Here is a 23,595-nt window from a genome sequence, read left to right on the forward strand (position 1 = left end):
TCAGAGCCCAGATGTTGAACCTCCAATTTTACCTGGGCGACAGGTAAAACCAAGTTGCCTTTGGACGGACATAAGGCCTTACTGAGAAGAGAAACCTGTTTGTTGAAACTCGAAATGCTCACCATCAGGCTGCCACAGATTTTCCGCATCCACCAAGTACCACGAGTAAGTATATTCAGTTGCTGATCAATCCCTCTCTGTTTGCTGTGTGCCATAGGAAAGGGCAGGAAAGGGTTAAGGGAGAGGCTGTGGGCGGGGTCATGCAAATTCCACACCAGTGGAGAAAGGAACACTGGGATGTGGCGCTCACTATAATCTGCAATGTCATTGGAGGGAGGGCAATTTCTGTCTCCTGAATAGTGGGACAATAGTGGTGTGTGGATGTGGGATCCTGCCTGTGAAAGTGGGCAACCGAGCCACATACACACAGATTTTCACTTTCGTTATATGTATAGATAGAAGATAATAATAATAGTAAAATAATAGTAAAATAATAGTAAAATAATAGTAAAATATAATAATAATAGTAGTAGTAGCAATAATAAAATATTAATAATAGTAAAATAATAGTAAAATAATAATAATAGTAAAATAATAGTAAAATAAAATAATAATAATAGTAGTAGTAGTAATAATAAAATATTAATAATAGTAAAATAATAGTAAAATAATAATAGTAGTAAAATAATAGTAAAGTAAAATAATAATAATAGTAGTAGTAGTAATAATAAAATATTAATAGTAAAATAATAGTAAAATAATAATAATAGTAAAATAATAGTAAAGTAAAATAATAATAATAGTAGTAGTAGTAATAATAAAATATTAATAATAGTAAAATAATAGTAAAATAATAATAATAGTAAAATAATAGTAAAGTAAAATAATAATAATAGTAGTAGTAGTAATAATAAAATATTAATAATAGTAAAATAATAGTAAAATAATAATAATAGTAAAATAAAATAATAATAATAGTAGTAGTAGTAATAATAAAATATTAATAATAGTAAAATAATAGTAAAATAATAATAATAGTAAAATAATAGTAAAATAAAATAATAATAATAGTAGTAGTAGTAATAATAAAATATTAATAGTAAAATAATAGTAAAATAATAATAATAGTAAAATAATAGTAAAGTAAAATAATAATAATAGTAGTAGTAGTAATAATAAAATATTAATAATAGTAAAATAATAGTAAAATAATAATAATAGTAAAATAATAGTAAAATAAAATAATAATAATAGTAGTAGTAGTAATAATAAAATATTAATAATAGTAAAATAATAGTAAAATAATAATAGTAGTAAAATAATAGTAAAATAATAATAATAATAAAATAATAATAGTAGTAGTAATAATAATAAAATAATAATAATAATAATAATAGTAAAATAATAATAGTAGTAGTAGTAGTAGTAGTAGTAAAATAATAATATTGGCCTGTCCTGTAGATCTTTTGGGAAGATGGCATCATCTCCGGCTACCGTCACCCCAAAAGTTCAGCGCTGGATTGCGTCCTCAGCTCCTTCCAACTCAACAACGAGACCATCAACATTTGGACGCATTTCCTGCCGACGTGGTGAGCCCAAGAAGGGAATGTCCAAATCTGTCATGAGAAATGTTCTTGGAGATGATGGTTGAGGTGGGACTATGGTTCCAGAATGTGGGTTCCAAACATCTCCAGGGTCATCCTATTGATGCAGCCTAGAATGACATTGGCCTTTTCCTAATGGTAGTGAGGCCACCATAGATGGTTCCCATGGATGTTCTCTCTCTGGTTCTCAGGTACTTCTTGTGGCGGTTCCTGGGGTTGTCCTACAGCCTGGATTTCTCCTGCGACGCCTACAGCTGGCCCTTCCTGGCCTACATGTGGCTGGTCTGCCTCTACCCCTTCACCTCCTGCTGTGCCCACACCTTCAGCACCATGTCCGCCCGCGCCAGGCACATCTGCTACTTCTTGGACTACGGGGCCCTCAGCCTCTACAGCTTGGGTGAGGCCTCCCTTGGCCACAGAGCCATAGGTTGACCATGGGTTGACCATTCAGACGTAGCCTGAACTCAACCAAAGAGTTCTAGGTCAACCAGAGAGCCATAGTTTGACCATACAGCCATGGGTTGACCATTGAGTGATAGGTTGACCATAGAACTATAGGTCAACCAAAGAGTTCTAGGTCAACCAGAGAGCCATCATTTGACAATACAGTCTTAGGTTGACCACTGATGGATAGGTTGACCATAGAACTATAGGTCAACCAAAGAGTTCTAGATCAACCAGAGATCCATAGTTTGACCATACAGCCATGGCTTGACCATTGGACCATTGTCTAACCTTTCAATGATAGGTTGACCATAGAACGATAGGTTCAACAGAGAGCTATGGATCCACCAGACAGCAATAGGTTGACCATAAAGCCATGGGTTCATCATTCAGGCATGGATTGACCATAGAACCATGGGTTTACCATTGAGTCAGTGATAGGTTGACCATAGAACTATAGGTCAAGCAAAGAGTTCTAGGTCAACCAGAGATCCATACTTTGACCATACAGCCATGGGTTGACCATCCAGCCATAGCCTGACCTTTCAATGATACATTGACCATAGAACCATGGGTTTACCATTGAGTCATAGTTTAACCTTTCAGTGATAGGTTGACCATAGGAGTTCTAGGTCAACCAAAGAGTTCTAGGTCAACCAGAGAGCCATAGTTTGACCATACAGTCTTAGGTTGACCACTGATGGATAGGCTGACTATAGAATTATAGGTCAAGTAAAGAGTTCTAGGTCAACCAGAGAGCCATCGTTTGACAATACAGTCTTAGGTTGACCACTGATTGATAAGTTGACCAAAGAACTATAGGTCAGCCAAAGAGTTCAAGGTCAACCAGAGATCCATCGTTTGACCATACAGCCATGGGTTGACCATTGAGTGATAGGCTGACCATAGAACTATAGGTCAACCAAAGAGTTCTAGGTCAACCAGAGAGCCATAGTTTGACCATTCAGTCTTAGGTTGACCACTGATTGATAAGTTGACCATAGAACTACAGGTCAACCAAAGAGTTCTAGGTCTACCAGAGAGCCATAGTTTGACCATACAGCCATAGGTTGACCATTGAGTGATAAGTTGACCATAGAACTATAGGTCAACCAAAGAGTTCTAGGTCTACCAGAGAGCCATAGTTTGACCATACAGCCATAGGTTGACCACTGATTGATAAGTTGACCATAGAACTACAGGTCAACCAAAGAGTTCTAGGTCTACCAGAGAGCCATAGTTTGACCATACAGCCATAGGTTGACCATTGAGTGATAGGCTGACCATAGAACTATAGGTCAACCAAAGAGTTCTAGGTCTACCAGAGAGCCATAGTTTGACCATACAGACATAGGTTGACCATTGAGTGATAAGTTGACCATAGAACTATAGGTCAACCAAAAAGTTCTAGGTGAACCAGAGATCCATAGTTTGACCATACAGCCATGGGTTCATAATTCAGCTGTGGATTGACCATAGAACCATGGATTTACCATTGAGTCATAGTCTGACCTTTCAGTGATAGGTTGACCATAGAACTATAGGTCAATCAAAGAGTTTTAGGTCAACCAGAGAGCCATAGTTTGACAATACAGTCTTAGGTTGACCACTGATTGATAAGTTGACCAAAGAACTATAGGTCAACCAAAGAATTCCAGGTCAACCAGAGAGCCATAGACTGACCATATAGCCAAAGTTTGACCATACAGCTATAGGTTGACCATTGAGTGACAGGTTGACCATAGAACTATAGGTCAAACAAAGAGTTCTAGGTCAACCAGAGAGCCATGGGTTGACCATTGAAGCATAGTCTGACCTTTCAGTGATAAGTTGACCATAGAACCATAGGTTCAGCAGAGAGCTCTAGGTCAACTAGAGAGCAATAGGTTGACCATAAAGCCATGGGTTCATCATTCAGCCATGGGTTGAGCATTGGAGATGTTTTATAGGGAAGATATGGGGTCACTTTCCCTAGAGCGGCCTTTCTTTCTCTGTTCACAGGTTGCGCTTTCACGTACGGGGCGTACGCCATGCCCGACCGCTGGGTCAGCAGCACTTTGCACTACTATTTTGTCCCCGTGGCCGCACTGAACTCCTTCGTCTGCACCAGTCTCTCCTGTTACTCCCGGTACGTCGGGGATACTGGGTTGGGAAAGCATTTCAGGGTCTTAGTAGACCACAAGCTGAATACGAGCCAAGAGCGTGATGCTGCAGCTACGAAAGCCAATGCGATTCTTGGCTGAATACGAGCCAAGAGCGTGATGCTGCAGCTACGAAAGCCGATGCGATTCTTGGCTGAATACGAGCCAAGAGCGTGATGCTGCAGCTACGAAAGCCGATGCGATTCTTGGCTGAATACGAGCCAAGAGCGTGATGCTGCAGCTACGAAAGCCAATGCGATTCTTGGCTGAATACGAGCCAAGAGCGTGATGCTGCAGCTACGAAAGCCGATGCGATTCTTGGCTGAATACGAGCCAAGAGCGTGATGCTGCAGCTACGAAAGCCGATGCGATTCTTGGCTGAATACGAGCCAAGAGCGTGATGCTGCAGCTACGAAAGCCGATGCGATTCTTGGCTGAATACGAGCCAAGAGCGTGATGCTGCAGCTACGAAAGCCAATGCGATTCTGTGTTTAATCCTAACCTCTTTCTCTCTCTTTTGCTTTCTAGGTTCCTTGAACTCGAGTCTCCTCATCTCAGCAAAATCGCAAGAACGGCGGCTTTCCTTTACCCGTTTATCTTTGACAACATTCCACTCTTCTACCGGGTATAATAGCAATAATAATAATAATTAATAATAATAATAATTGTAATTATAATAATGTATTATTATTAATAACAACAACAACAACAACAATAATAATGTAATAATAATAATAATAACAATAATAATGTAATAATAATAATAACAATAATAATGTAATAATAATAATAATAATAACAATAATGATAATAATAATAATAACAATAATAATGTAATAATAATGATGATGATAATAATAATAATAATAACAATAATAATGTAATAATAATAATGATGATGATAATAATAATAACAATAATAATGTAATAATAATAATGATGATGATAATAATAATAACAATAATAATGTAATAATAATAATAATAATAATAATAATAATAATAATAATAATAATAATAATAACAACAACAATAATATGTTTGCTGCCTATGTATGTTCTGTGATCCGTCCCGAGTCCCCTTCGGGGTGAGAAGAGCAGAAAATAAATACTGTAAATAAATCTATATATATAAAAGGGTAATGAAATTTCGGCCTAGGACAAAACAACAAAACTACACATCCCAGAAACACTAAACTTTGCAGCACAACCCCTCATCCATGCCTCTACGTTCATACAACAAAAAGAAAAGAAAAATAAAGTCCTAATTAGAGGGAGAGGTATAATTGTTTTTATCCAATTGCTGTCAGTTAAAAGGTTAAGCTCCGCTCACTTGGTCTCCTAGCAACCCACTCAGCCCAGGGGACAGGCAGAGTTAGGCCTCACTTAGGCCTCTTCCACACTGCCTATAAAATACAGATTATCAGATTTGAACTGGATTATATGACAGGGTAAACTCAAGGCCCTTCCACACAGCTATATAACCCATTTATAATCTTATATTATCTGCTTTGAACTGGATTATCTTGACTCCACACTGCCAGATAATCCACTTCAGTGTGCAGTCGGACACAACTGGACAATGTCAGGAGAAAACCTTTGCCCTTTACCTTAACTACAGTAGAGTCTCACTTATCCAACACTCGCTTATCCAACGTTCTGGATTATCCAACGCATTTTTGTAGTCAATGTTTTCAATACATCGTGATATTTTGGTGCTAAATTCGTAAATACAGTAATTACAACAGGGGTCCCCAAACTAAGGCCCGGGGGCCGGATGCGGCCCTCCAAGGTCCTTTACCTGGCCCCCACCCTCAGTTTTATAATATAATATTTTATATCAGTTTTAATAATATAATATATTGCATATGCATATAATATTGATAAAAATATTATAATGTTATATAATATAATACTAATAATAATACCATACAATAATATCAATTCTATGTTATATAGTACATATAATATTACAGTATAGTGGTATAGTTCAATATCTATATATATAAAAGAGTGAAGGCATCATGGCAGCGGACAAAACAACAAAAGTAAACACCCCACAACCTCAAAAATTGACAGCACAACCCCTCATCCATGCCTCTAGGTTGATACAACAAAAAGAAAAGAAAAATAAAGTCCTAATTAGAGGGAGAGGAATAATTGTTTTTATCCAATTGCTGCCAGTTAGAAGGCTAAGCTCTGTTCACTTGGTCCCCTAGCAACCCACTCAGCCCAGGGGACCCTTGACCTTAACTACCACCAATTCCTCAATACTTTATTTCCCATACCAGCAGACTTCGCCACAGCAACGCGTGGCCGGGCACAGCTATTATATAACGCTATATATTCAGTATTATATAACGCTAATATTGTGCTATGCTAATAATATATTGCATGTACATACAGCTGCTCTGAGTCCCCTTCGGGGTGAGAAGGGTGGGATATAAATGTAGTAAATAAATTTAGTAAATAATTAATTAATTAATTTTAGACTTAGGCTCGCCCAAAGTCTGACATGACTTGAAGGCACACAACAACAACAACAACAACAACAACAATCCTAATTAACTTGACTATCTCATTGGCCAACAGCAGGCCCACACTTTCCATTGAAATCCTGATAGGTTTATGTTGGTTAAAATTGATTTCATTTTTAAATATTGCATTGTTCTTTTATTGTTGTTGTTTTGCACTACAAATAAGACATGTGCAGTGTGCATAGGAATTTATTCGTATTTTTTTCAAATGATAATCCGGCCCCTCAACAGTCTAAAGGGTTGTGGACCGGCCCTCTGCTTTAAAAGTTTGAGGACCCCTGAATTACAACATAACATTACTGCATATTGAACTACTTTTTCTGTCAAATTTGTTGTATAACATAGTGTTTTGGTGCTTAATTTGTAAAATCATAACCTAATTTGATGTTTAATAGGCTTTTTCTTAATCTCTCCTGATTATCCAACATATTCGCTTATCCAACATTCTGCTGGCCCGTTTATGTTGGATAAGTGAGACTCTACTGTACCACCAATTCCTCAATATTTTATTTCCCAGACTTCGCCACAGCAACGCGTGGCCGGGCACAGCTAGTAATAAATAAATGACTGGATATGGAGATAGGGAAGCCGATAAATGGATTAATTGCTGGAGATAGAAATATCCACTGAGCTGCCGAACTTGCGGACCGAAAGGTCAGCGGTTCGAATCCGAGGAGCAGGGTGTGAGCCCCAGCTTCTGCCAACCTAGCGATTCGAAAGCATGCCAATGCGAGTAGATGAATAGGTACCGCTCCGGTGGGAAGTGGAGTTGGATAACGGCTGGTCTTTTCTGCCGACTGAGCCTTTCCCGCTTGCTTTCCAGCTGCTGTTCTGTTTCGGGGAGGATTGCGCCTGGAACGACTCGGTGCCCGGCTACTTCTACCACCTCTTCTTTGCCGCTCTCACCGGATTCCTCTTTGCCTCCCATTTGCCGGAACGCCTGGCGCCCGGGCGCTTCGATTTCATCGGTGAGCTCAAGGGACCCTTTGCTTTCCCAACACGACCATGAAGCTTGTAGGTCTGCTTCCGAATACACACAGGTTATGGCAGGGATCCTCAAACTTTTTAAGCCACAATCCTTCAGACTGTTGAGGGGCCGGATTATCATTTGGAAAAAAAAATACAAACAAATTCCGATACACACTGCATTTGTCTTATTTGTAGTGTAACAACAACAACAACAAGAACAAGAACAATGAAAGAACAATACAACAGGGGTCCCCAAACTAAGGCCCGGGGGCCGGATGCGGCCCATTGAAGCCATTTATTCGGCCCCCCACAGCACAAGGGCAGAAGGGGGTTGGGCTAAATGACCCAAGGGGTCTCTTCCAACCCTCTTTATTATTATTATTTAATTTATTATTATTATTATTATTATTATTATTGACACAACGATGTTGTATGACACAGCAAACAAGATAGACATGCTGGATTTCATGTCACAAAACCACAAGTCGAACACTTCCCAAGTGTCCAGGACTGTGTGATGTATTATTATTATTATTATTATTATTATTATTATTATTATTATTATTATTATGACACAGCAAACAAGATAGATATGCTGGATTTCATGTCACAAAACCACAAGTCGAACACTTCCCAAGTGTCCAGGACTGTGTGATGTATTATTATTATTATTATTATTATTATTATTATTATTATTATTATTATTATGACACAGCAAACAAGATAGACATGCTGGATTTCATGTCACAAAACCACAAGTCGAACACTTCCCAAGTGTCCAGGACTGTGTGATGTATTATTATTATTATTATTATTATTATTATTATTATTATTATTATTATTATTATTATTATTATGACACAGCAAACAAGATAGATATGCTGGATTTCGTTTAACAAAATCACAAGTCGAACACTTCCCAAGTGTCCAGGACTGTGTGATGTATTATTATTATTATTATTATTATTATTATTATTATTATTATTATTATGACACAGCAAACAAGATAGATATGCTGGATTTCGTTTCGCAAAACCACAAGTCGAACACTTCCCAAGTGTCTAGGACTGTGTGATGTATTATTATTATTATTATTATTATTATTATTATTATTATTATTATTATTATTATTATTATTATTATGACACAGCAAACAAGATAGATATGCTGGATTTCGTTTAACAAAATCACAAGTCGAACACTTCCCAAGTGTCTAGGACTGTGTGATGTATTTTCGGATGATGCGCGCAGATCCCAGCAGGGTGGCCTTTTGCAGTTGGCAGATCGTAATTTTGTCAATGTCTATTGTTTCCAAATGCCGGCTGAGATCTTTTGGCACGGCACCCATTGTGCCCATCACCACCGGGACCACCTGCACTGTTTTCTGCCAGAGTCTTTGAAGTTCAATCTTGAGGTCCTGATAGCGGCTGAGTTTTTCCTGTTGTTTTTCGTCAATGCGACTGTCACCTAGGATGGCAACATCAATGATCCAAACCTTGTTCTTTTCCACAACTGTGATGTCTGGTGTGTTGTGTTCCAGAACTTTGTCAGTCTGGATTCGGAAGTCCCACAGTCTCTTTGCGTGCTCATTTTCCAAGACTTTTGCAGGTTTGTGATCCCACCAGTTCTTTGCTGCTGGAAGGTGGGACTTGAGGCATAAGTTCCAATGGATCATTTGGGACACATAGTTGTGCCTCTGTTTGTAGTCTGTCTGTGCGATTTTCTTACAGCAGCTGAGGATATGATCCATGGTTTCGTCGGTTTCCTTGCACAGTCTGCATTTTGGGTCATCAGCTGATATTTCGACCTTGGCCTTGATTGCCTTTGTCCTGATGTCTTGCTCCTGGGCTGCAAGGATCAGGCCTTCTGTCTCCTTCTTCAGGGTCCCATTCGTGAGCCACAGCCAGGTCTTCTCTTTATCAGCTTTTCCTTCCATTTTGTCAAGGAACTTTCCATGCAATGTTTTGTTGTGCCAGCTGTCAGCTCTAGTTTGTAGTGCGGTTTTCTTGTACTGGTTTTTTGTCTGCTGTGCTTTGAGGAGTTTCTGATTTTTGACTTCAATCAAAGCAGGTTCTTCACTTTGCTTTACATATTCTGCCAGGGCATGTTCTTCTTCTTTGACTGCTTGTTTTACTTGTAAGAGTCCTCTGGCCCCTGATCTTCTAGACAGATATAGCCTAGAATTATTATTATTATTATTATTATTATTATTATTATTATTATTATTATTATTATTATTATTATCATTGAGGCTGGGTGGCCATCTTTCAGGGGTGCTTTGCTTGTGCCTTTTGGTGCAGAAAGGCAGAAGAGGGTTGGACTAAAAGGCCCAAGGGGTCTCTTCCAACCCTCTTTTTCATTATTATTATTATTATTATTAATAATAATAATTATTATTATTATTGCTCGGTAGCCAACTATAGTCCGGCCCTCCAACAGTCTGAAGGATCGTGAACTGGCCCCCTGTTTAAAAAGTTTGGGGACCCCTGCAATACAACATTTAAAAATAAAAACAATTTTAACCAACATACATTTATCAGGATTTCAATGGGAAGTTTAGTCCTGCTTCTGGCCAATGAGATAGTCAAGTTAATTAGGGTTGTTGTTGTTGTTGTTGTTGTTGTTGTGTGCCTTCAAGTCATTTCAGACTTTGGGCGAGCCTAAGTCTAAAATTTATTTATTTATTTATTTATTTATTTATTATTTACTGCATTTATTTACTACATTTGTATCACACCCTTCTGACCCCAAAGGGGACTCAGAGTGGCTTACAAATTATATGTACATACATTATATTATATTATTAGCATAGCACAATATTAGCATTATATATTACTATATTGAACTATACCACTATACTGTAATATTATTAGTAATATTATATGAAATATAGAATAGATAATTAATATTATTATATGGTATTATTATTAGTGTTATATTGTATTACATTATAATATTATTATCAATATTATATGTATATACAATATATTATATTATTAGCATAGCACAGTATTAGCATTAAATATTACTATATTGAACTATACCACTATACTGTAATATTATTAATAATATTATATGTAATATAGAATAGATAATTAATATTATTATATGGTATTATTATTAGTGTTATATTGTATTACATTATAATATTATTATCAATATTATATGTACATACAATATATGATATTATTAGCATAGCACAGTATTAGCATTATATATTACTATATTGAACTATACCACTATACTGTAATATTATTAATAATATTATATGTAATATAGAATAGATAATTAATATTATTATATGGTATTATTATTAGTGTTATATTGTATTACATTATAATATTATTATCAATATTATATGTACATACAATATATGATATTATTAGCATAGCACAGTATTAGCATTATATATTACTATATTGAACTATACCACTGTACTGTAATATTAATAATAATATTATATGTAATATAGAATAGATAATTAATATTATTATATGGTATTATTATTAGCGTTATATTGTATTGCATTATAATATTATTATCAATATTATATGTATATAAAATACATTATATTATAAAACTGAGGGCGGGGGCCAGGTTTGGGGCCTTAGTTTGGGGACCCCTGGGTTATGGTATCATCGGCGTATTGAGACGTTGTTGTAGGTCTTTTTCTGAATGTGCATAGACTATGGTATCATCGGCATATGGGACTTCTATAACAGATGTAGTTCTTCTTCTGGATGCTCAAAGACTACGGTATCATCAGCATATGGGAGTTCTATAACTGATGTTTATTTATTTTATTTACAGTATTTATATCCTGCCCTTCTTTCTCACCCCGAAGGGGACTCAGGGCGGATTACAATAAACACATATATGGCGAACATTCAATGCCAACAGACAAACAACATACATTAGACAGACTCAGAGGCATTTTTAACATTTTTCCAGCTTCACGGTTCCGGCCACAGGGGGAGCTGTTGCTTCACCGTCCAGTAGTGGCTGTACTTCCTCATTCCTTTCCTCGTGTTTTGCCCATGGCTTGTAGGTCTTATTCTGAATGTGCATAGAGTATGGTATCATCCACATATTGGAGTTCTATAACTGATGTTGTTATAGGTCTTCTTCTGAATGTGCATAGACTACGTTATCATCAGCGTATGGGAGTTCCATAACTGATGTTATTGTAGGTCTTCTTCTGAATGTGCATAGACTACGGTATCATCAGCGTATGGGAGTTCTATAACTGATGTTATTGTAGGTCTTCTTCTGAATGTGCATAGACTACGGTATCATCAGCGTATGGGAGTTCCATAACTGATGTTGTTATAGGTCTAATTCTGAATGTGCATAGACTACGGTATCATCAGCGTATGGGAGTTCCATAACTGATGTTATTGTAGGTCTTCTTCTGAATGTGCATAGACTACGGTATCATCAGCGTATGGGAGTTCTATAACTGATGTTATTGTAGGTCTTCTTCTGAATGTGCATAGACTACGGTATCATCAGCGTATGGGAGTTCCATAACTGATGTTGTTATAGGTCTAATTCTGAATGTGCATAGACTACGTTATCATCAGCGTATGGGAGTTCCATAACTGATGTTATTGTAGGTCTTCTTCTGAATGTGCATAGACTACGGTATCATCAGCGTATGGGAGTTCTATAACTGATGTTATTGTAGGTCTTCTTCTGAATGTGCATAGACTACGTTATCATCAGCATATGGGAGTTCCATAACTGATGTTATTGTAGGTCTTCTTCTGAATGTGCATAGACTACGGTATCATCAGCGTATGGGAGTTCTATAACTGATGTTATTGTAGGTCTTCTTCTGAATGTGCATAGACTACGTTATCATCAGCGTATGGGAGTTCCATAACTGATGTTATTGTAGGTCTTCTTCTGAATGTGCATAGACTACGGTATCATCAGCGTATGGGAGTTCTATAACTGATGTTGTTATAGGTCTAATTCTGAATGTGCATAGACTACGGTATCATCAGCGTATGGGAGTTCTATAACTGATGTTGTTATAGGTCTAATTCTGAATGTGCATAGACTACGGTATCATCAGCGTATGGGAGTTCCATAACTGATGTTGTTATAGGTCTAATTCTGAATGTGCATAGACTACGTTATCATCAGCGTATGGGAGTTCCATAACTGATGTTATTGTAGGTCTTCTTCTGAATGTGCATAGACTACGGTATCATCAGCGTATGGGAGTTCTATAACTGATGTTGTTATAGGTCTAATTCTGAATGTGCATAGACTACGTTATCATCAGCGTATGGGAGTTCTATAACTGATGTTGTTATAGGTCTAATTCTGAATGTGCATAGACTACGGTATCATCAGCGTATGGGAGTTCTATAACTGATGTTGTTATAGGTCTAATTCTGAATGTGCATAGACTACGGTATCATCAGCGTATGGGAGTTCTATAACTGATGTTATTGTAGGTCTTCTTCTGAATGTGCATAGACTACGTTATCATCAGCGTATGGGAGTTCTATAACTGATGTTGTTATAGGTCTAATTCTGAATGTGCATAGACTACGGTATCATCAGCGTATGGGAGTTCCATAACTGATGTTGTTATAGGTCTAATTCTGAATGTGCATAGACTACGTTATCATCAGCGTATGGGAGTTCCATAACTGATGTTATTGTAGGTCTTCTTCTGAATGTGCATAGACTACGGTATCATCAGCGTATGGGAGTTCTATAACTGATGTTGTTATAGGTCTAATTCTGAATGTGCATAGACTACGGTATCATCAGCGTATGGGAGTTCTATAACTGATGTTGTTATAGGTCTAATTCTGAATGTGCATAGACTACGGTATCATCAGCGTATGGGAGTTCTATAACTGATGTTGTTATAGGTCTAATTCTGAATGTGCATAGACTACGGTATCATCAGCGTATGGGAGTTCTATAACTGATGTTGTTATAGGTCTTCTTCTGAATGTGCATAGACTACGGTATCATCAGCGTATGGGAGTTCTATAACTGATGTTGTTATAGGTCTAATTCTGAATGTGCATAGACTACGGTATCATCGGCATATGGGAATTCTATAACTGATGTTATTGTAGGTCTTCTGAATGTGCATAGACTATGGTATCATCGGCATATGGGAGTTCTATAATTGGTGATATTGGATTTCTATAACAGATGATGTCGGTCTTTCTCTGAATGTGCATAGACTACGGTATCATCGGCATATTGGAGTTCTATTACATATGTTGCAGGTCTTCTTCTGAATGCGCACAGGTTATGGTATCATTGGCATATTGGAGTTCTATAAGAGATGTTGTTGTGACCTTGGTTTTGGCTTTCCCAACATGACCCATGGCTTGTAGGTCTTATTCTGAATGTGCATAGAGTATGGTGTCATCCACATATTGGAGTTCTATAACTGATGCTGTTTTCGGTCTTCTTCTGAATGTGCATAGACTACGTTATCATCGGCATTATTGAAGTTCTATAACGGATATTGCTTTTGTCTTTCCGTTCCAGGCCACAGCCACCAGCTCTTCCACATCTGTGCCGTGGTGGGCACCCACTTCCAGCTGGAAGCCGTCCTGCGGGATTTGCACTCGCGCCGGGCCTTCCTCGCCCTCCGCGCCCCGCCGGTCATCTTCACCCAGACCTTTGCCGTCCTGGGCCTGGCTCTGCTGGGCAACGCACTCCTTCTTGCCGCCTTCACCTTCCTCCTCTGCTGCTCCGCCGGCTCCACGTCCATCCTCCAGAACCACGTCTCGGAGTGACAAACTTGGCTGCAGGCGGGGATGATGGGTGCTGGAGTCCAAAGCGTCCCGCCGTCGCACTTTATACCTCAGTCTCAAACCGTCCCGCGTTTCGTGCCCAATGTTTTTACAAAATGAGCACTTTAAGTCTTGCGTTCGAGACGTCCGCACCTCCGTTTGGGGTGTTTCCGGGTGTTTTGGACTGCAACTCCCATCATTCCTAACAGCCTCAGGAATGATGGGAGTTGTAGTCCAAAACACAATGGGCATGGACTACGTTATCATTGGCATATTGTAGTTCTATAACTGATGTGTGTATAGGGCCTGAGGCTGTTAGGAATGATGGGAGTTGCAGTCCAAAACACAATGGGCATAGACTACGTTATCATCGGCATATTGGAGTTCTATAACTGATGTGTATCTGGAATGATGGGAGTTGCAGTCCAAAACACAATGAGCATAGACTACATTGTCATCGGCATATTGGAGTTCTATAACTGATGTGTATCTGGAATGATGGGAGTTGCAGTCCAAAACACAATGGGCATAGACTACGTTATCATCGGCATATCGGATTTCTATAACTGATGTGTATCTGAGTGTGTCAAGGGCCTGAGGCTGTTGGGAATGATGGGAGTTGGAGTCCAAAACACAATGTGCATAGACTACGTTATCATAGGCATATTGGAGTTCTATAACTGATGTGTATCTGGAATGATGGGAGTTGCAGTCCAAAACACAATGGGCATAGACTACGTTGTCATCGGCATATTGGAGTTCTATAACTGATGTGTATCTGAAATGATGGGAGTTGCAGTCCAAAACACAATGTGCATGGACTACGTTGTCATCGGCATATTGGAGTTCTATAACTGATGTGTATCTGGAATGATGGGAGTTGCAGTCCAAAACACAATGGGCATAGACTACGTTGTCATCGGCATATTGGAGTTCTATAACTGATGTGTATCTGAAATGATGGGAGTTGCAGTCCAAAACACAATGTGCATGGACTACGTTGTCATCGGCATATTGGAGTTCTATAACTGATGTGTATCTGAAATGATGGGAGTTGCAGTCCAAAACACAATGGGCATAGACTACGTTGTCATCGGCATATTGGAGTTCTATAACTGATGTGTATCTGGAATGATGGGAGTTGCAGTCCAAAACACAATGTGCATAGACCACGTCATCATCGGCATATCGGAGTTCTATAACTGATGTGTATCTGAGTGTGTAAGGTGCTTTGTAGTTTTTAAAGGTTTTCTGGTATGTTGAATCACAGGGTTGTTGGAATCGCAGGGTTGTTGTGTGTTGTGCAGTATGGCCATGTCCCGGAAGCATTCTCTCCTGATGTTTCGCCCACATCTATGGCAGGCATCCTCGGAGGTTGTGAGGGACCACTTGACCGCAGCCTCTTTGCCTTTTCCCACAGGCACGGTACCTATTTATCTACTCGCATTGGCACGTTTTCGAATTGTGTGTCTTCCGGGCTGCCCGGCCGTGTCCCAGAAGCATTCTCTCCTGACATTTTGCCCACATCTATGGCAGGCATCCTCGGAGGTTGTGAGGGACCACTTGACCGCAGCCTCTTTGCCTTTCCCGCAGGCGCGGTACCTATTTATCTACTCGCATTGGCACATTTTCGAATTGTGTGCCTTCCAGGCTGTCTGGCCATGTCCCGGAAGCATTCTCTCCTGATGTTTTGCCCAGGCGTGAGGTGTCACAACCAGGGCCCACTTGACCGCAGCCTCTTTGCCTTTTCCTGTGGGTGCGGTACCTATTTATCTACTCGCATTGGCACATTTTCGAATTGTGTGCCTTCCAGGCTGTCTGGCCACGTCCCAGAAGCATTCTCTCCTGACGTTTTGCCCAGGCATGAGGTGTCACAACCAGGGCCCACTTGACCACAGCCTCTTTGCCTTTTCCCGTGGGTGCGGTACCTATTTACCTACTCGCATTGGCACATTTTCGAATTGTGTGCCTTCCGGGCTGTCTGGCCACGTCCCAGAAGCATTCTCTCCTGACGTTTTGCCCAGGCGTGAGGTGTCACAACCAGGGCCCACTTGACCGCAGCCTCTTTGCCTTTTCCTGTGGGTGCGGTACCTATTTATCTACTCGCATTGGCACATTTTCGAATTGTGTGCCTTCCAGGCTGTCTGGCCACGTCCCAGAAGCATTCTCTCCTGACGTTTTGCCCAGGCATGAGGTGTCACAACCAGGGCCCACTTGACCGCAGCCTCTTTGCCTTTTCCTGTGGGTGCGGTACCTATTTATCTACTCGCATTGGCACATTTTCGAATTGTGTGCCTTCCAGGCTGTCTGGCCACGTCCCAGAAGCATTCTCTCCTGACGTTTTGCCCAGGCATGAGGTGTCACAACCAGGGCCCACTTGACCACAGCCTCTTTGCCTTTTCCCGTGGGTGCGGTACCTATTTACCTACTCGCATTGGCACATTTTCGAATTGTGTGCCTTCCGGGCTGTCTGGCCACGTCCCAGAAGCATTCTCTCCTGACGTTTTGCCCAGGCGTGAGGTGTCACAACCAGGGCCCACTTGACCGCAGCCTCTTTGCCTTTTCCTGTGGGCACGGTACCTATTTATCTACTCGCATTGGCACATTTTCGAATTGTGTGTCTTCCGGGCTGTCTGACCATGTCCCAGAAGCATTCTGTTCTGAAGTTTTGCCCAGGTGTGAGGTGTCACAACCAGGACCCACTTGACCGCAGCCTCTTTGCCTTTTTCCTGTGGGCGCGGTACCTATTTATCTACTCGCATTTTCACATTTTGGTATAAGACTGGAAAATCGCCCCGTCTCGCGGATTTGAACCGCCGACCTTCAGGTCAGCAGCTCGGCAACCCATGGCGCCACCGCGGCCCCTGTTAGCCACCGATGGGGGCGAAATGTCAGGAGAGAGTGCTACCGAGATGTGGCCGGACAGCCCCCAAAATTCACAGCAACACAGCGAAAGTGGTCGACAAGACAAGACATGTTTAGATGACAAAACATAAGTGCCTTCTATGTCTCTGGTTTTTGGGTTTGATCCCAAGCCTCGAAAACTATATTTTCCCGAGATAAGTTCAGCATCATTCTTGATTGACAGCATCCGCGGCACGGATATTTCCCAGTTTAAGTGCCTGCGACACCAGTTGCCTTTTTCCTTAACAGGCTTTTCCGTCTTTCCTTTGCGTCTTAATGGGTTCCTTGGGCCGCTTTTCCCTCCGTAAATGCTTTAAAAATAGAATATTTTATAATAATAATAATAATAATAATAATAATAATAATAATAATAATAATATTTCCCATCCAAACCTACAGCTAACCGGCCTCATTCTTCCCTTTCTCGTTTTGCACTGGGGGAAAAAAAGGGGCAGAATTTTATTTTATATTCCAGAATTTTAAAATGAAAGAGCTTTTTTAAAAATATATATATATTATTATATGTCGCGTCGTTCGTGTCCTTAAACAACATTCCTTTATCTGCGTCTTCGGGTTTTTAAATTTTATTTTTTATTTTATTCTTGGAACGCCAAAATTCCAAGTTTTTGAACAAAACCACTCTTTTTAAAAATATATTTATTTGCAGTATTTATATATATATATCCAATGCCGGTTTTAACAACGACAAGATAGGGGTATTCTATAGGCTTTTCCGTCTTTCGGCATCTTTGGAGGCTGTGTTCGGTTCCGGCCACTGGGTGGTGCTGTTAAAATACCTCCCCGCTTTTAAAGCAGTACCTATTTATCTACTCGCATTTTTGCTTTTCGAACCGCTAGGTAGGCAGAAGCTGGACTAATAGCCAGGAGCTCACCCTGACCCGGGCTTCGAATGGTCGAACTTCGATTGTGCTAAAGCCTGGCCCTATATCTATCTATTTTTATACTGACCCGCCATATAATATCCTGCTACTTTAATGGAGTGACCAATGGTTTGCTTGTTTCGTTTATGTTTTTTTTTAAGGATAATAAAACCCACGTTTGGAAATAAAACAGCTTTAATTCAGAACTGGAAAGAAAGAGAAATAAAATATAAAACAAATAATAATGCTTGTCTTTTTTTCCCCATTTGAAAGCAATTATTTCTTTGGGTGGCTGTGAGTTTTCCGGGCTGTATGTTCTGAGTTTCTGAGTTGTTAGACTGATATACCTGTTCTTCTCTTCGATCATAACCTTTGTATAACGTCTGATCTTCCTGAGAAGAGCTAAAAACTCATTTGATTCCTGAGAATCGTTTGAGTGAATCTTTTCTTAAGTGGTAAACCATCCACTAGCATTAATGCAAGGCCATTAGGTTTCTCGGTTGTTAGACTGATATACCTGGTTGGTTATTGCTTTGAACTTTGAGGAACAACGATTACGACAATGCACAAAATATATAGCAATTGACTGGGACCACACTTGTCACAGAGAAGTCCCACGACCAACTGAACATACAGCAGGGATTAATGGGAGTGGTTAGGTTTTTCGGTTGTTAGACTGATATACCTGGTTATTGCTTTGAACTTTGAGGAACAACGATTACGACAATGCACAAAATATATAGCAATTGACTGGGACCACACTTGGCACAGAGAAGCCCCACGACCAACTGAACATACTGCAGGGATTAATGGGAGTGGTTAGGTTTCTCGGTTGTTAGACTGATATACCTGACATATATATATAAAACAACAAAACTACAGGTCCCCCAACCTCGAAATTTGACAACACAACCCACCATTCACGCCTCTAGGTTGATACAACAAAAAGAAAAGAAAAATGAAGTCCTAATTAGAGAGAGAGGAATAATTGTTTTTATCCAATTGCTGCCAAAGGGATAAGCTCCGCCCACTTGGTCTCCTAGCAACCCAATCAGCCCAGGGCCTCAGTTTCACTGTTTAGTTTAAATTAGAAATCGTCAGAACATTAGAGACTCATCTCTGGTTGCTTGAGAGTTTGTATTAATGCTATGACAGTCGACTCTCATTTAACCGGCACCCACGGGGAGCGGCCGATGTCGAATAACTGAGAGTCGAATCTGGTTGCTTGAGAGTTTGTATTAATGCTATGACAGTCGACTCTCATTTAACCGGCACCCGCAGGGAGCGGCCGATGTCGGATAACTGAGAGTCGTATCTGGTTGCTTGAGAGTTTGTATTAATGCTAAGACAGTCGACTCTCATTTAACTGGTACCCGTGGGTAGTGATCGATGCCAGATAACTGAGAGTTGTCTCTGGTTGCTTGAGAGTTTGTATTAATGCTATGACAGTCGACTCTCATTTAATCGGCACCCGTGGGGAGTGGTTGATGCCGGATAACGCAGTCATCTCTGGTTGCTTGAGAGTTTGTATTAATGCTATGACAGTCGACTCTCATTTAACCGGCACCCACGGGGAGCGGTCGATGTCGGATAACTGAGAGTCGTATCTGCTTGCTTGAGAGTTTGTATTAATGCTATGACAGTTGACTCTCATTTAACCGGCACCCGCAGGGAGCGGCCGATGTCGGATAACTGAGAGCCGTCTCTGGTTGCTTGAGAGTTTGTATTAATGCTATGACAGTTGACTCTCATTTAACCGGCACCCGTGGGGGGCGGCCGATGTCGGATAACTGAGAGTCATCTCTGGTTGCTTGAGAGTTTGCTGCAAATCCACCTGGCCAACAAACAAATCCAAAAAGCCACAGGAATGCGTGGCCGGGCACAGCTAGTATATATATATATATATATATATAATATATATATATATATATATATCTTGATTGCAAAGCAAGCTGGAACTCTGCCGGCTGGCCCTGGTCATTTGGGAATCCCGCGGCATCAGCAAAAAAAAGAGTCTTTTGTGTGCAAAAAACAGGCCTGCTTTTGTTCCCAGCCGTATTCATTCCTCGCCCCCTCGGACCGGCCTTTGGATGTCATTTTTCCCGAAGGCTGGGCAAGAAAAGATCGGGCTTGGAAGCGAGAAAAAGAGAGACGGTTTGAGCCCAAAGTTTCGAAAGTTTGGCCCCAACATGAGAAAGATATCAAGATTTGACACTTCGGAGGCCAACCTTGCAAGGTAGGTGTTTTTTTTGGGGAAAATTTCATGCTAAAGATGGGTTTCCGAAAAACTTGAAGCGAGCTGAAGACGAAGGAGGCCGATGGAGAAGGAAACCGGGACGTTTTAATATTTGATGGAAAAGTGGGAAGGAAAAGGATTAGTGTTAAGTGGGTTGTTGTGCATTTTGCGGGCTGTATGGCCACGTCCCAGAAGCATTCTCTCCTAACGTTTCGCCCACATCTATGGCAGGCATCCTCCGGATGCCTGCCATAGATGTGGGCGAAACGTCAGGAGAGAATGCTTCTGGGACGTGGCCATACAGCCCGCAAAATGCACAACAACCCAGCGATTCCGGCCATGAGAAAAAGCCAGGGATTTGGATTCCCTTCGAGGCGGAGGCTACTCAGGCGGCGCTTTGCGCTTTGCACGCACTCAGAGGCACTCCCCTGATTTTATGAGCAGAACCAGAAGTCACATTAAAAAGGGTTTGCAGGCCAATGAGAGGCAAAGGTCTTGGGAGGAGGAAGATGGTGGAGTCAAAGGACCAGAGAAAGAAGAGAAAGAGGGAAAGGGAGGAAAGAAAGGAAAAGAGGAAGGAAGGAAGGAAGGAAGAGAGGGAGGAAAGAAAGGAGGAAAAGAAGGAAGGAAGAAAGAAAGAAGGAAAAGAGGAAGGGAGGGAGGGAGGAAGGAAGGGAAGTAATAAAGCAGGAAAAGAGGAAAGAAAGAAAGAAGGAAGGAAGGGAGGCAGGAAAGAAAGAAAGTAATAAAGCAGGAAAAGAGGAAGAAAGAAAGAAAGAAAGAAAGAAAGAAAGAAAGAAAGAAAGAAAGAAAGAAAGAAAGAAAGAGGGAGGGAAGGAAGGAAGGAAGGAAGGAAGGAAGGAAGGAAGGAAGGAAGGAAGGAAGGAAGGAAGGAAAGAAAGAAAGAAAAAGGGAAAAGAGGAAGGGAGGAAAGAAAGAAAGTAATAAAGCAGGAAAAGAGGAAAGAAAGAAAGAAAGAAAGAAAGAAAAAGAAAGAAAGAAAGAAAGAAAGAAGGAAAGAAAGAAAAGAGGAAGGGAGGGAGGAAGGAAGGGAGGGAGGGAAGTAATAAAGCAGGAAAAGAGGAAAGAAAGAAAGAAAGAAGGAAGGAAGGAAGGAAGGAAGGAAGGAAGGAAGGAAGGAAGGAAGGAAGGAAGGGAGGCAGGAAAGAAAGAAAGAAAGTAATACAGCAGGAAAAGAGGAAAGAAAGAAAGAAGGAAGGAAGGGAGGGAGGGAAGTAATAAAGCAGGAAAAGAGGAAAGAAAGAAAGAAAGAAAGAAAGAAAGAAAGAAAGAAAGAAAGAAAGAAAGAAAGAAAAGAGGAAGGGAGGGAGGGAGGGAGGAAATAAAGAAAGTAATAAAGCAGGAAAAGAGGAAAGAAAGAAGGAAGGAAGGAAGGAAGGAAGGAAGGAAGGAAGGAAGGAAGGAAGGAAGGAAAGAAAGGAGGAAAAGAGGAAGGGAGGGAGGGAGGAAAGAAAGAAAGTAATAAAGCAGGAAAAGACGAAAGAAAGAAAGAAGGAAGGAAGGAAGGAAGGAAGGAAAGAAAGAAAGAAAGAAAGAAAGAAAGAAAGAAAGAAAGGAGGAAAAGAGGAAGGGAGGGAAGGAGGAAAGAAAGAAAGTAATAAAGCAGGAAAAGAGGATAGAAGGAAGGAAGGAAGGAAGGAAGGAAGGAAGGAAGGAAGGAAGGAAGGAAGGAAGGAAAGAAAGAAAGAAAGGAAGAAAAAAGAAAGAAAAGAGGAGGAAAAGAGGAGGGAAGGAAAGAAAGAAAGGAAGGAGGGAAGGAAAGAAGGGAGAAAAGAGGAAGGAAGAAAAGAAAGAAAGGAGGAAAAGAAGAAGGGAGAGAGGGAGGAAAGAAGGAAGAAAGGGAGGAATGAAGGAAAGAAAGAAAGAAAGAAATAAAGCAGGAAAAGAGGAAGGAGGGAAGGAAAGAAAGAAAGAAGAAAGGAAAAGAGGAAGGAAGAAAAGAAAGAAAAAAAGAAGAAAGGAAAAGAGAAAGGAAGGGATGGAGGAAAAGAAAGAACGAAAGAAAGAATATGGAAAGGGGAATGGAAGGAAGGAGGGAAGGAATGAAAGCAAAAGAAAGAACAGAAAGAAAAAAGGAAAGGAGGAAGATGGAAAGGAGAATAAAGGAAGCCAAACAGAAGGAAAAGAAAGAGAAAGGGGAAAGAAGGAAGAAGAAGGAATTGTTATTTATTTATTTTATTTAATGTAAATAATACCGTAATTACAAATGGAAGACAGAGACAGAAAACGGATTGTAAGGATTAAGGCCCCAAAGCTTGAGTAAACAGTAGGGTTGTCCAAAAAATCGTTTTATTCTTATATCGGAATTATTTCGGATTGTTCTCGCTTTTTGAATCGAGTTCCGAGACGTTGTCCCTGGGCGCAACCAGCAATGTAATTTGAACCATCGTTGGCCCATTCTCTAAATGTGTCTTAATGTTTTGTTAATTTTTTCCCCAAAAAAATCATAAAATACAGGAAATGTTCTGCAATTTGTTGAGCAAAGACTGTTGAATGTGATCTCCCACTGTACCACATTTGATGAGGATAGCTCAAGAAATGAGGGCGGGAGAACCCTGTAAAAGCCCCCCCCCCCAGTTTCCTTTTTTTTGGGGGGGGGCGACTGCGCCATGTTCTAAGAAACATTTAGAATCATTACGAATTTTCGGAAATATCCGAAATTTTTGGGTGAAAAATTTGGAAATATGTGTTGTCGAAGGCTTTCATGGCCAGGATCACAGGGTTGTTGTATGTCTTTCGGGCTGTGTGGCCATGTTCCAGAAGCATTCTCTCCTGACGTTTCGCCCACATCTATGGCAGGCATCCTCAGAGGTTGTGAGGTATGGAGAAAACTAAGTAAAGAGGTTAATATATATCTGTGGAAAGTCTAGGGTGAGAGAGGTCAGTGTGAATGTTGTGTAGTTAATCACTTTAATTAGCATTGAAAAGCTTATCTGCTGTCTTCTTCCTGCCTCTGGGGCATCCTTTGTTTAGAGTCATTAACTGCCCTAGGTTGATTCATGTCTGGAAATCCTCTGTTTTCAGAGTATTGCTTTTTATTTACTGTTCTGATTTTTGAGTTTTTTTAATACTGGTAGCCAG

General features: G+C 40.2%; 1 protein-coding gene across 2 annotated transcripts in view; it reads left to right on the top strand.

Annotated features, from left to right (window-relative positions):
• paqr6 (progestin and adipoQ receptor family member 6) overlaps positions 1 to 18,502 on the top strand; it is a 28,073-nt gene extending 9,571 nt beyond the window's left edge. For both annotated transcript variants that reach the window (XM_062964956.1, XM_062964957.1), the window contains exons 2-8: positions 5 to 165; positions 1,462 to 1,589; positions 1,796 to 2,001; positions 4,050 to 4,176; positions 4,718 to 4,814; positions 7,548 to 7,692; positions 14,225 to 18,502. In XM_062964956.1, the coding sequence (XP_062821026.1) occupies positions 115 to 165; positions 1,462 to 1,589; positions 1,796 to 2,001; positions 4,050 to 4,176; positions 4,718 to 4,814; positions 7,548 to 7,692; positions 14,225 to 14,475 (1,005 nt within the window). In that variant the 5' untranslated portion in view covers positions 5 to 114 and the 3' untranslated portion in view covers positions 14,476 to 18,502. The remainder of the gene's footprint in view (positions 1 to 4; positions 166 to 1,461; positions 1,590 to 1,795; positions 2,002 to 4,049; positions 4,177 to 4,717; positions 4,815 to 7,547; positions 7,693 to 14,224) is intronic.
• The last annotated feature ends 5,093 nt before the right edge of the window (positions 18,503 to 23,595 follow it).

This window comes from Anolis carolinensis, unplaced genomic scaffold (genome assembly GCF_035594765.1).
Source record: "Anolis carolinensis isolate JA03-04 unplaced genomic scaffold, rAnoCar3.1.pri scaffold_14, whole genome shotgun sequence".
Lineage (NCBI taxonomy): Eukaryota > Metazoa > Chordata > Lepidosauria > Squamata > Dactyloidae > Anolis > Anolis carolinensis.